The 12338-nt window shown below is 36.4% G+C and overlaps 1 protein-coding gene across 1 annotated transcript in view; it reads right to left on the reverse strand.

Annotated features, from left to right (window-relative positions):
• PITPNC1 (phosphatidylinositol transfer protein cytoplasmic 1) overlaps positions 1–12338 on the reverse strand; it is a 91188-nt gene that overhangs the window by 21573 nt on the left and 57277 nt on the right. Inside the window, exon 6 of the mRNA XM_035558781.2 lies at positions 9572–9643. Coding sequence (XP_035414674.1) covers positions 9572–9643 — 72 coding nt within the window. The remainder of the gene's footprint in view (positions 1–9571; positions 9644–12338) is intronic.

Here is a 12338-nt window from a genome sequence, read left to right on the forward strand (position 1 = left end):
TTTTTTTTTTTCTTTGGGGCACAATGTTCTACAGCTAACATTTCCAGGAAGCATAAATATTGTTCGTTTGTTTTTTAAATACATGTAGTGAACACTGTTCATTTCATTTCATCCTACAGAAACAGTTAAATATACAAAATGCCAACAGCTATTCAATAACCAGAATGCTACTTTGGTATTTCTGAAAGAAATGTAGCCTCCCATATAAAGCATTCAAAGTGAGCAATGGAGTGCAGTGCACTAGCATACCAGCTGGTAAGAAGAACATTGCTCAGGAAAACATAATTCAAATAAATGAAAAGCTAAAGTTTGACTACAACTCTAATTTGTCTTGGAGTTAAATTGACTTCACCTTTCTCTACTGGAACATAAAAGGCAACACTGAACGCTTACTGGACCGGATATAAAATGTTAACATCTGAAACTGCGGAAGAACAGAATGAAGGGAAACTCAGGACTGTTTCTATGTGTATGCTTACTTTGTTTCCCCAATCCTTGTTTTGCAAAAAAAATTATGTTGATTATTTGAAAAAAAAAATGAGCTCCTCTCCCTGTAACGTTCTTTCTTAGTATTGGGATTTTTTTTTTATAACTTTAATATCTTACGTATGTAAGTTGGGTTTTGATAAGCTTCTTTGCTTTCTCTTCCCCCTACTCGCCCCTCCAAGAAAATCCAGGTATACAGTGCAGCACCTTGACAAAATCAGTTGAACTATTTCTGGAACAAGATGCATTTCACTATATACTCTGAGCTTTAAGTAAAATAATGGAAATTTCTCTTAAATGGGCATCACCAGGTCAACTTAAGCCCTGAATCAGCAGCTGGGTTAAATATAAGCCTAATACCGTTAAGCAGATGCATAACTTTGCATGTTTGCAAGGACCTAAATTTGGACTGTTTCCCAGTAACTCACCTGAAGATGTGCCCTGCTCTATCACAGGCTTGATCTACATACTGCACCTCTAAGTAATATAGTTTTGCAGTCTTTTTCTCTCTTTAAAATGCTTTGCTAGAAGTGCAGATGGCAGATGCCATTGCCAATCTGTCGAAACCAGGATGAATTTTTCAGCTATTTCAGCTATGCCTTATTTGCTACTTAGGCACTCTCTGACCATCTCCTCCATTCCAAAAGTTTGCTGAATGACATTCTCACTTCTCTTTGCTAGCAGAAGTTTTTGTCTAATCATTTATACTTCTCCCCTTCTTAGATTGTCCTCATAAGATTTGCACACAGAGATTTAATCTTCTCATGCTATCAGCACTAGAAACTAAGAAGTCATTAGAGAACAAGACTGATTTCTTTCTTAGCTCTAATTCTCTTATTGCCTCTCCTAGCCACATAATCTGGGATTCTCTTAAAACCTGTAGGGAAGATGGGTTTATTGTGTTTGTGATCAAAGAGACTAGAGAAATTTAAAAGTTTTAATAGAAGAGATTAAAGGCCATGGAAAGAAGCATAAGGCTCCCAATCTGTGCAACTGTATTTGCAAATGTGCAGAAGATGAATGGTGAGAACAATCTGTGTCCTTAAGATGATGAAGAAAGGCAGAATGTTAAATATTATATTGGAAAGAATTGGATATGCTTTGCATTTGGAAGCCAGATAATTAATGGAGATTGAAATACACAATCAAATGAAAAACAGGGTAACATTCAGGCTGAAGTGTCTTTTATGGCTGGTTTTCTTTTTTTTCTTTTTTCTTTTTTTTTTTGGTGACAGCTTCTTTAAAACAGACAAACATTTACACACCTCCACTTTCTAAGAGTAATGAAAACTCACGAAGAACATTATTCTAAATAATTCATCTATAGAATGACAATAAGTGGAAGAGAGGCTTTAATTGGGTCTTTTTTACAATTGTCAAGTTGTTCCTTTTGGGGAAAAATGTCAAAAAAAAAAAGCCTTGGCAGATGATCCTAAGAAAGATCGCTCAGGACGCTGCAACAAAACAAGTGCTGGTACATTTAAATTTCTCTCCTTTGTTTCCTTCATGGCCTGTAATGACATGTCCTAGCACATACTTTGCTGGTGACTTCTCTTTTCCCTGTAGCCGAAGCCAGAACATTAAGATAGGGTATGGGATTATGGTAAGAAAAAAACAAATATTCCACCCCTCCCAAGCTCCTTTCCCATTTTTCTTCTTTTTCTTTTATCTTCAGGCTAAATTGCTGGCTTCATTCTCATTCAGACGTAGCTAATCCTGAAGTTAACTCTTATGGACAATCCCCAGAGTTAACCTGGTTTGGCTATAAGTAGTAAAAAGCCAGACACAGCCGAATCTATTGATTACATTCACTCTGGCCAGCTCCTCACTCATCTGCACTGCTATGACTCCCAGGGTCAACTGTGTGCTTGTTTGCCTTGGCTTTGTTCCACAATATATGATTCTCTCTTGTGATGGTTTGTTTATTGTCATTGAGAGGAGAGAAGGGAACTGCATCTTTTTTTTTTTTTTTAATAGCAAGGATTACTACATAGGATTACTTTTACTATACAAGGAGTTTGTGGTCAGAAGATGGTAATAACGCCGGTAATTTGCATTTTAAACACCAGTACAAACAAGACAGGAAACTTCCTGTGGAAACAGTTAAATAACAGGTCGACTGTGAAGTAAAGACAAGTTGTCAGAGGTGAAAGTGCTGAAGCAGCCTGTATAGAAAATTCAGTATTCTAAGCCAGTAAGCTTGAAAATGGCTGTGTCTTTCTCTGGAAGCAATTTTTCCATCCCCTCTTCAGCTTTGGGTGAAAGATCTTTGTGTTATTCTTACTTGTTATGTTAGATCCAGATAGTCAGCCACTCGTCAGCAGAGAAATGAAATGGGTAATAGCTAAAAGATTTTCTTCTAAAACAGCAGAACACTTCTAAATGAATTACAGGCAGGTAATATGGGAGCAAACATGATTATCAGCCCGTGTGCTAAGTCATCAGACACCCATGCCTGTCTACACCCAAACTTAAGGCAAAATGACTACACTGTTCAATATACAGCACGTAAATGTAATTTATTGAAATGACAATTTCTATTATAAATCAGATTTCCTCTTCTGTTAAATCCTTCTTTGAATCAATATCTCTGCCTGAAAGCATTACTCCTCCCTCTCTGCCTCCTCATCTCCGCTGCCCTGCTAACAATGCCAACAGCCAGCCCAACAACCTTAAATCTCTTGCCAATATTTGGACATTAAAAGGTAACAGCTTAGTGGGATAGGCAGCCTATGACATGAATAGCATGACAAAAATATCTTTATACATTAGAATTTGAAATTATATTAGATTTATATCTGATTTTCTGACTACTACATTGATTCACTCAGTGTCATCTAGCTATAAAAAAAAAAAAAAGGAAAAAAATCAGTATGTGTCTAGGAGAATCCCCAAGCTCAGATGCATATATGCAACAACATATGCTCATTTTTTCATGCAAATATTGATATTTCACTGGAACTTTCAAGTCTTCTTTATATTTTTGCCCATCCCTGAAATGTAGTCAAACTATGCAACTTGCAGTTATTGAGAAATTTGTAAGATGACAAGTGCTTTCTGTGCCTAGAAAACATATATATGCATCATTAATTGGATGGTTTAAATCTAGTTTTCATAGTTAATGAATAGGCAGAAGTATAACTGCAGTAAGGACTGCAAGAATAAACTATTTTTTTCTCTTAAAAACAGGAAAATCTGGCACAAAGCCTACTCTCCAACTTGAAATTCTAATCTCCTTAAATTGCCATCATCAGAACTGCCGGCTAGTCTCCAATTTATTACAACAGCATCCTTTAGCAAGTATTGTCGCCTGGTCCACTTTAACTCTCATTTTATTTAAGCAAAATTTGGTCCAAACTAAAAAAAACCCACCTACTCTGAACTTTTCTATGGAGTTTTGTTCAGTGTGTAACTTCTCTGTAAATCATCTTTGAAGCCCAGTACCCCTAAAATCCAATAATTTGCTTTTGAGATTTACTTTGGCAAGGATTACAGGAACTGACCAATTTCAACCTCATCACTGGCTAAAACTACTGATGTGGGCACACATAATTGGGAGCAATTCTTCTATGGAAAAAGATTGAATCCCTCCCTGACAGCAGTAAATTTAGCTCACTGAATTACAATGTCACTGTCTGCCACAGCGAGGAACTCACAAAGGTAGTTACATATTTATAAGCAGCCGTGCTCCCTGCTCCTATTTGTCTCCATGTCACGACTCCTCTATGACTCCATTTCTCATAAAATATCCATCTCTTATAAAATATCTCATTTAGATCTGTATTTTCTGAACAGAGAAATGTAGTTTTACATAATTACACCAAAGTAGCTATACCCAAAGACCATAAAACACTGTCAATAATATTTACTGGCATTAGCTTTTTAAAGTCACATCTATTTCAAGTGCTGGATTTACTGAATAACTTCAGTAGTTCACAAAAATCAGGCACCTGTTTGCATTCTTTGACAGTAGGGCCCTTAGGTTGTGTTTCATTTTCATTGCAAATTATACAGGAGATACACAAATACTCAATACCATCACACAGAAAAAGTTTAGGAACAAATAAAATTATCCCCCCAAATGAGCTTAGCTTCAATTTTGATTTGTTTTGCAGTGATGCCTAAAAGGTCCCTGAGGATATTTGAAGAGTGATGACCTGTAGTTCAGCGGAAATCAGTGTTTCATGGCAGATTCCTTAAATAGTGAATTTACTGAAGTTCGTTATCACCTGGTTGCATGACAATAAAAGAGGAAACAAAAATGGAAAAAAAAATACCCTAAAAAGAGCAAGACTAGATATAGCTTTTCTTCTTAGTTAAAGAACTGCAGTTAAAATTTAAAATATATATATATGTTTTACTTTAGCCAAATGTTTTACAACCAGCACTTTAAAAATACATCTTAAAGATGAAGCATGATGAATGCCCAGTGCTGTACACTGGGTCACTTCCAGGACTGTAGAGTTCAAACTCACTGATGTCAGTGAGGGCGCTGCAATTTACAGGGGCTGCATATCATACGTCAGCTATTAGCTAGCTGGTTGTAGCATGTTCAAGCTATTAATATGTCAAACGATACTGATGTTAATGTACGACTATCTGGAACACAGAACTGCCTCTTGTTTTCATTTGACAAATGGTCATTTCGAGACATGCATTTTCAACGCTTATTTTTGAAAGGCAAGAAACAAATTGATAATTTATTTTTCTTTTCATCAATGCAGAATTATCACGGCAGCTCTGATGACTTTATCAGCATTACTGAGAAATATACTTACAAAAACTTGGCCCATTAATACCCATACTTCGTCATCTTGAAATATAACTGCCTCAAAATCTTCACTCCACAAGTTCATTACTCTTAAGAATGTAATTCTTGCTAACACATATCATGTCCCTTTTTAACAAAAGGACTATGCTATTTTAAGATCTTGCATGTTATTCTTTAATAATGAGCCAGCCATTGAGTTTTTCAGAGCAAAATGTCATGCTACAAAATGCGAGGTACTGTAAGTTTTACCATCATTTATAACTATCAGATCATTTTTACAAGCTGTACTTTTTCACTTTCCCCAGACACTATCAGATGGTAAAATTCATTGCCCAAATATCAGCAGAAATAATTGCATTACTAAAAAAAATGCAAACAAACAATCAAGTATAATGAACCTTCTGCAACAAACAGGAAAACTGAAATGTCTCTGATTCAGTGACTTGCTTGAACAGTATCTGCCTTCACTTTACAATCCATGAAAACCACAGACTAATCATTTAGTCACTAATGAGCAGTAACTCACACCACTCCTGCCTGTGATTTCTGACCATTTCATTAATTATATAACCCTAACAATTCTCTACTGTTGAATTTACGCTTTTAATATTCAACATGGAGACTTTACATACCCGTATTCAAATCCCCTAACTTCTCCTGTGGGCAGAAAAGTGTGCACAGAGTGATTAATGTGCACTGGTACAGCTCGTCCCTGTTCACTGAGGCTGTCGTAGGCACTTGCACTCCCCTCTCCCCAGCACTCCCCACTGCCACCTTGACTTAGGTAAGCAGCTGAAGTAGCCTGTGTTGCATTTAAGGGGAAGATGCAACAGCGAAGCAATGTTCTCACGTACTCCGCAGATGCTACCTACAGTGTCACTTATATTTCACAAAACATTCTAATTTTTAAGAAATTCCATTATTTAATCTAAAATAACAGTACAATAAAAATAAACTCTCTCTTTAAACTAAGATGTTTACTTTTGAAAGACCCCTAAGAGGAAACACTGAACGGCCTAATTCATTGGTCTAGTTTCTAACGCTACTAATGAAATAGTGTTACACTACACTGCTATCCTGCTACCTGTAAAGCGAGGTGGCAGTAATGTACTAACGTGTTCATAAAACACTGTTTGTTTATTTATTTATTTATTTATTTTAAGGAGGGACTTGCCATGCAAACACCTAAATGTGATACTGCAAAATCAGATGTGCTCTGGCACTAGAAATCACAAGTGGATTGATTTATGGTACTGCACTACTGCCATCAACACGAAGTTCATTAGTATTTTATCTAAATACAAGGTTTTATTGTCCATTGCTCTTTTTGGCAATGTTCATATTTGTGCAAATCAAGTGCAATCTTTAACAGATCATAATAACAATGCTTTAAGCACATTTAAAATAGCTTAAAATTATGGCAAAGTCTAACACAGAAAAATTAAGTTCCAAAGCAGGAATCATTCTCTTTCACTAGTTTCTTCTATCAACATAATTGGGAAGAAAAATTGGGAGGACTTTTGCATCAAGATATATTGCAGTAATTAGGTAGAATCTTACCAGACAATGCAACATATTAAATGAAATAATAATAATACACTAGCCTCCTAAATGACAACAGGAAACTGAGAACATTTATATTGCTTTCTTCTACTAATCAATGTAATTAGCTTTGGTATCCTTATATCTAATTATTGCTTTCTACAATCAATATGTGCTTTATTAGATAGCATGGAAATGACAAATAGATCAGAGTTCAAAAAACTTTACGATCTCAAAATCTAGAAATAGTTTACTGAAAATCTGACATGCATTATTACCCTTATTACTGTAATATTAAAGTTCATTCACTATATTTTGCATTACAACTGCAAATTTTACAGAAGTATTTTTTGGATAAATTCTTTTTCAGCCAAAGACAATAGCTGCAATGAAGAAAAATACAGCATATCTATGGAGATCTATAGAAATAGATGCTGTTTCCCTGTTGTTTTCTGCCTTTGAAAACACAGTGACACTTAATCTAAACTTGTCTGTTAAGAAGGAAAAATACACTTTGCATTTTCTTAAGCGAGTCCCAGTTCTGACATGTTCAGTTTAACACAAGTCTCCCCATGGGCTCCAACGGGCTCTCAGGTCTCTCCACATTTATTAACCTTCCTGCATCTCAGTGCTGTACCAGCCACATCTGTGTCACCAGATAAATATCACTGGATCAACAGAAAAATACATAGATATTCCATTGGTTTACCCTGTTTGCACTAACACATAACTCTCAGAATTACAATTCTTCTAATTCAGCTTCTTTTTCTCCTCCTCACTTCAAATAAGGGTCAATTAAATATGTTAATCTTGGCAAATATTTGCCTGGACTATGACTCAGGTGCTTTATATAAAGGTCATAAAACATAACTCCACTGGTCCTCCAGTTAAAATTACATTTTGAAGACCTGGATTCAAGAAGCGTTGATATTCTGATTTACATAATCTGAGTGTCCTACCTCTGTGTTACTTTCATCTCAAATTCTCTGGTTGGGACTATTCAGGGCTTGATTCATAGTATTTTAGCTACAAAGCTGACACACAGAAAAAAATAAAATAAAATTTACTGGTTAAATAGCTTCAGTTCTTCCTGTCAGGCATCAGTACAGAACATGTCTTCTCACTGCCGATATTATAACGCACCAGAAGACTAATCTACACCCTTCTGAAACCAAAGGTGTGGGCTTGCTTTGAATTAAAGTGCTGCCAAAAAGTAGAAGTGAACATTAAAAAGTGCATAAATTACATAATGCAGAGCTCAGTTGGTAATATAATACACTATTTTTTCCCCTCTCACTGATCTAAATCTGTCTTAGTCTTGCAGTGACTGAAAGTTGTTGGTGTCTGGTGGCTAATACTCGATCTCTGTCATGTTACCATTGGGAAAGTGTCTGTATGACAAGAACATTATTCAACTAGAAGTCAAACTAGGTTCAGACTAGATATTAGAAAAAAAAAATCTTTATCATGAGGGTGGTCAAACACCAGAACAGGCTTCCCAGCAAGGTGGCTGATGCCCCATGCCTGCCAGTGGGCATTTAGAGATTCCCTTGATAATGTTGTAACTTTGGGTTAGTTCTGGAGTGGTCAGGCAGTTGGACTCGATGGTCTTTGTAGGTTCCTGCTAACTGAACTACTCTATTCTATTCTAAAATTATACCTTGTTCTTTTACATGTAAGTATTCTGCCATAAGCAGTGCAACAGCCGTCAGTCTCATAAACACAGGCCCAAGGCAGTAAGGGACATGTACCTCCCATCTTAACCTTAATAAGGTTGCTACAGGGACATCTCTGGGAACTAAGACTGTCTCTCAGATCCCTTTAAAATCTGCTTTACTGCCTTATTCCTTCTCATGGAAGAGTTTAAACTCCTTCGTTAGGTCTCTGTATTACAGATCAATTTTCCAGATGTTTTAACCTGCATTTCACACCTATAAGGAACTTCTTCCCGTAAGTCTGCAACAAATGGCAATTTAAAGCATGCCACAATCAAACATACAGAAACAGATTTGTGTATTCATCCAAGGGAGGTATCTTCACGTGCCTGGCTTTATCTAACATAATTCCTTTCTTGCAGTTTGACTCTGCTTTGCTCCCTGTCAGGGCAACAAGGTGTGAGTGACCTCCTACCTTCTCTTCCTGATCAGCATTTCCACCCAGCAGCTGCTGGCTACTCACTCCCACCCTTCCTCCACGGAGGATTTCACATAGTTAATTACCCGTTTCATCTCTAAGCTCTCACTCTGGGAACTTTGTAATTTTTGGTAAGTGATTGCCAACAGCATCACCTCAACAGCCCAGCTGTTGCTCCCTTGAAGTTGTTTACAGAGATCTCATCTCTGACCATTGTTTAGTTTCCTGCTTGCTCTAGCAAACAGCTCCTTTGATTTCAACCCCCTTTACTCAGAGAGAATCATGCAAAACAGATAAAGTAGAATACAATTAAAAAACAAAATAAAACAAAAAAAGTCTTTTCTTCATTCTCCATAAACGTTCATCAGTACTAAATTCACATACATAAACTGTGTTGTATTTAGAGAAGGAAGAGGTAGAATGTGAGATGCAGAAAGGAAGTTGGGTACATGAATCTTTCATCTCCTCGTACTTTAGGTAACTACTTTCCAAGCTGACAAGCTGCTTGTGAATAGGATGTCCAGGTAGGTGCGAAAATACAAACCTGATAAGGCCTTTTTGTCAGACTGAAGGATTCAGAGATAGATTGTGATTAATTAAAATAATTAAATTAACTTTTGCAAAAGTCATCATACTTACGCTGTCATTGCTTCCTTTGTTGTCCTCATATTTTGTCTCTATATGAATGGAGAATTTAGGCAAAAATGAACACTGCAATAAAAGAAAAATATGTTTGATGTGATAAAAAATATGCCTGCATCATCAGCTGACATATTCAGTACATCCGGTTTGGTATCGGCTTTCTTATTTATTTTTTTTTTTCAGATTACTTCCAGAAAAAGTGTCAAATTTTATACAACATAAAAGTAAAGGGATTTATGATTCTAGAAGGCTACAGAGGTTATATCTGAAAGTTGAATACTAAAATGAAGGTATAAAAAATTACTGTGAGTACTCTGGAATAACTAGATACAACAACTTTCATGCACACTATACATAGGAGTACAAATCTCCTGAATGTCTTGTTGTGAGTGCAATACCCGACCATCTCAAGAGCACCTAGATACTCACCATCACAGATTAGTCTATCTGCCATAAAAAATAATCCAAGGACTCTTCACAAGCTGCAGCAGGTTCTAACCAAATAGTTACAATATTTTGACATGAAAGGTTTCTTTCTTTTTTTTTTTTAGTGGTAAAGGAATTTGAGCATAATTTCCTATTAATTAAATGAAGATAGATTATGAGTTGCCATGGAAAGACTTTTATACTAGACCCAAATTCATCTTTGGATAATAATGCAAGAAAATTAGGAATGCACAAATGTTTCTTCTATCAAAATAGTATTTCTGTATTTTATATTGGATTTTTTTTTCCTGTGGATTACTTAATTTTTTTGGGTTATCAAGACTAGAGTTTATAATACTAGGCAACATAATTCCAGTGGAGGAAATATTTCAAATATCTTTAGCATTTCACAGTTCTTTCAATTCAACATTTCAGATAGGCAGGTAGAGTTGGTTGAACAGTGTCTTTACTGTTAGTCAAGTCTTTTCTTGCATTAACTGCCAGTGAAACCGAAGTGCCACTTCCTTGTATGATGCATCAGTAATACCCTATGGCAAAGCGTCTTTGCAAAGACTCTGACTACTTCACGCCTCGTACATACAGATTATACAACGAGGACATTATGATGCCTCAGTGTTCACACTGCTCTTAGTCCAAGTTAGGTCTTGATAAAATTTGCAGAATTCTTTTAAGGGATGGACAGGTGACTAAGAAAGGAGGTAATTTAGAAGGCAATTTACAGTGCAACCAAACTGAAATGAGAAGCCACCTCCTTTGAGACTAGAGAAAATATGTTCCCGATTCCATGGATCTCATCTAAAAAGCCCTTGTTCAATCTCATTTGATCACAGGATATCCAGTATTCATGAGCACATCTACAGTTAATCCTTGGTGCAAAAAAGCATGAAAGTTTTACCAGAACAGGGTTCTGGTGCCATGGACTACACGGACAACAGATTCCTTTGGGGGAGGAAGGAAGGCTCCTGGTCAAATTGTCTCCCCATTAACATAATGAAATATTCCCATGTAACATGTTGCTGCTGCAGATGCACAGACCACACAGGCTTCTCTTCAGATCATATAAATCTGAAAATCAATCCCATCTGAACTGTGACTGGCTCTCAGCTATGCAACTTGTTCATTGAGTAAACACATGGGGTGCCAAAAATAAAATATAAAAAAAATTAACAACTACAAGATGGGGCAAGTTCAATGACAGATCTGCTAGTTCCTTATTACTCATATTTAGTGGGCAATTAAACCTTTCCTGTATATACATCTCAAAGTGCCAGTGGAAAATATTCCATATTTATAAGCACTTGGACAAAAGACTCCAGATATTCTCCAAATTGAAGTTTCACCATGTATCTCAGTATTTTGCTCCTATTCTGGCAGACAGCTAAATGCCTCAGAAAACAGCAGGACTCACATGGAAATAAATAATAATAATAATAATAATAATCGAGTTTTGTCATAAGGAAGGGGGGGACGAAGATCCTTCAATTATATTAATGTTGTTTGGAAGGAGAGATGAATAAAAGGGATTGATTAAAAGAATTCTATAATAAAATGCTCTTAGAGTAAGAAAAAGTTATAAATGTGATGCTACAGGAGATATGGAGTGACCCAGCATACACAGAGATACCAGAGTCATCTAAACCACCATTCATTGTCACTCAGAGGGTTCATATTCAAAAAGTATAAAGCAACATTCAAGTTGTTTTCTGTGCTTGCAGGAGAACATGGAAGGTTGAAAAGGTAAGTTACTACTGGAGGTGGATTACAGAACGCAGATCTTTAAAAAAAAAAGATATATAATATATAACCTAACCACAGACATCTACTGCACAGCTTTTAGAGCATTTGGAAAATAACTCCATCAGTGCTTGGATGATAAAAACATGGGCTATGAATTTCGAAAACTCCGTATACGTCAGCCTTGTATTTTACAAAGATCTCTAACTACTGGGATCACAGTCCAGGCATACAGAGCTCCTGCTGACAATAACCTGGAGCTCTGCATACGGGCATCCCGTGGGAAAGCATCCTTGAGGAAATGAGAGGAGCCTGCCAATGAATACAGTTTGTTTTTATCTGCAGTTACCAGTACTGTTACTGAATGCAATAACTGGTACTGCACTACTACAGACTCAACACCTAGGTCAGAATAACAGCTTTTAGGAACATTTTCACCAAAAATAGTAGAGATGTATGCCATAATGTTACGAAGTACTAACAGTTTACTAGCATAGCATCTGCATATCTCAAAGTTGCTGCTGTAGGCCATGTTTTAGTTACACGTCAGTGTCTGTTAAGTATCTGTCCTCTTGATTTGAGG

This window comes from Cygnus atratus, chromosome 18 (genome assembly GCF_013377495.2).
Source record: "Cygnus atratus isolate AKBS03 ecotype Queensland, Australia chromosome 18, CAtr_DNAZoo_HiC_assembly, whole genome shotgun sequence".
Lineage (NCBI taxonomy): Eukaryota > Metazoa > Chordata > Aves > Anseriformes > Anatidae > Cygnus > Cygnus atratus.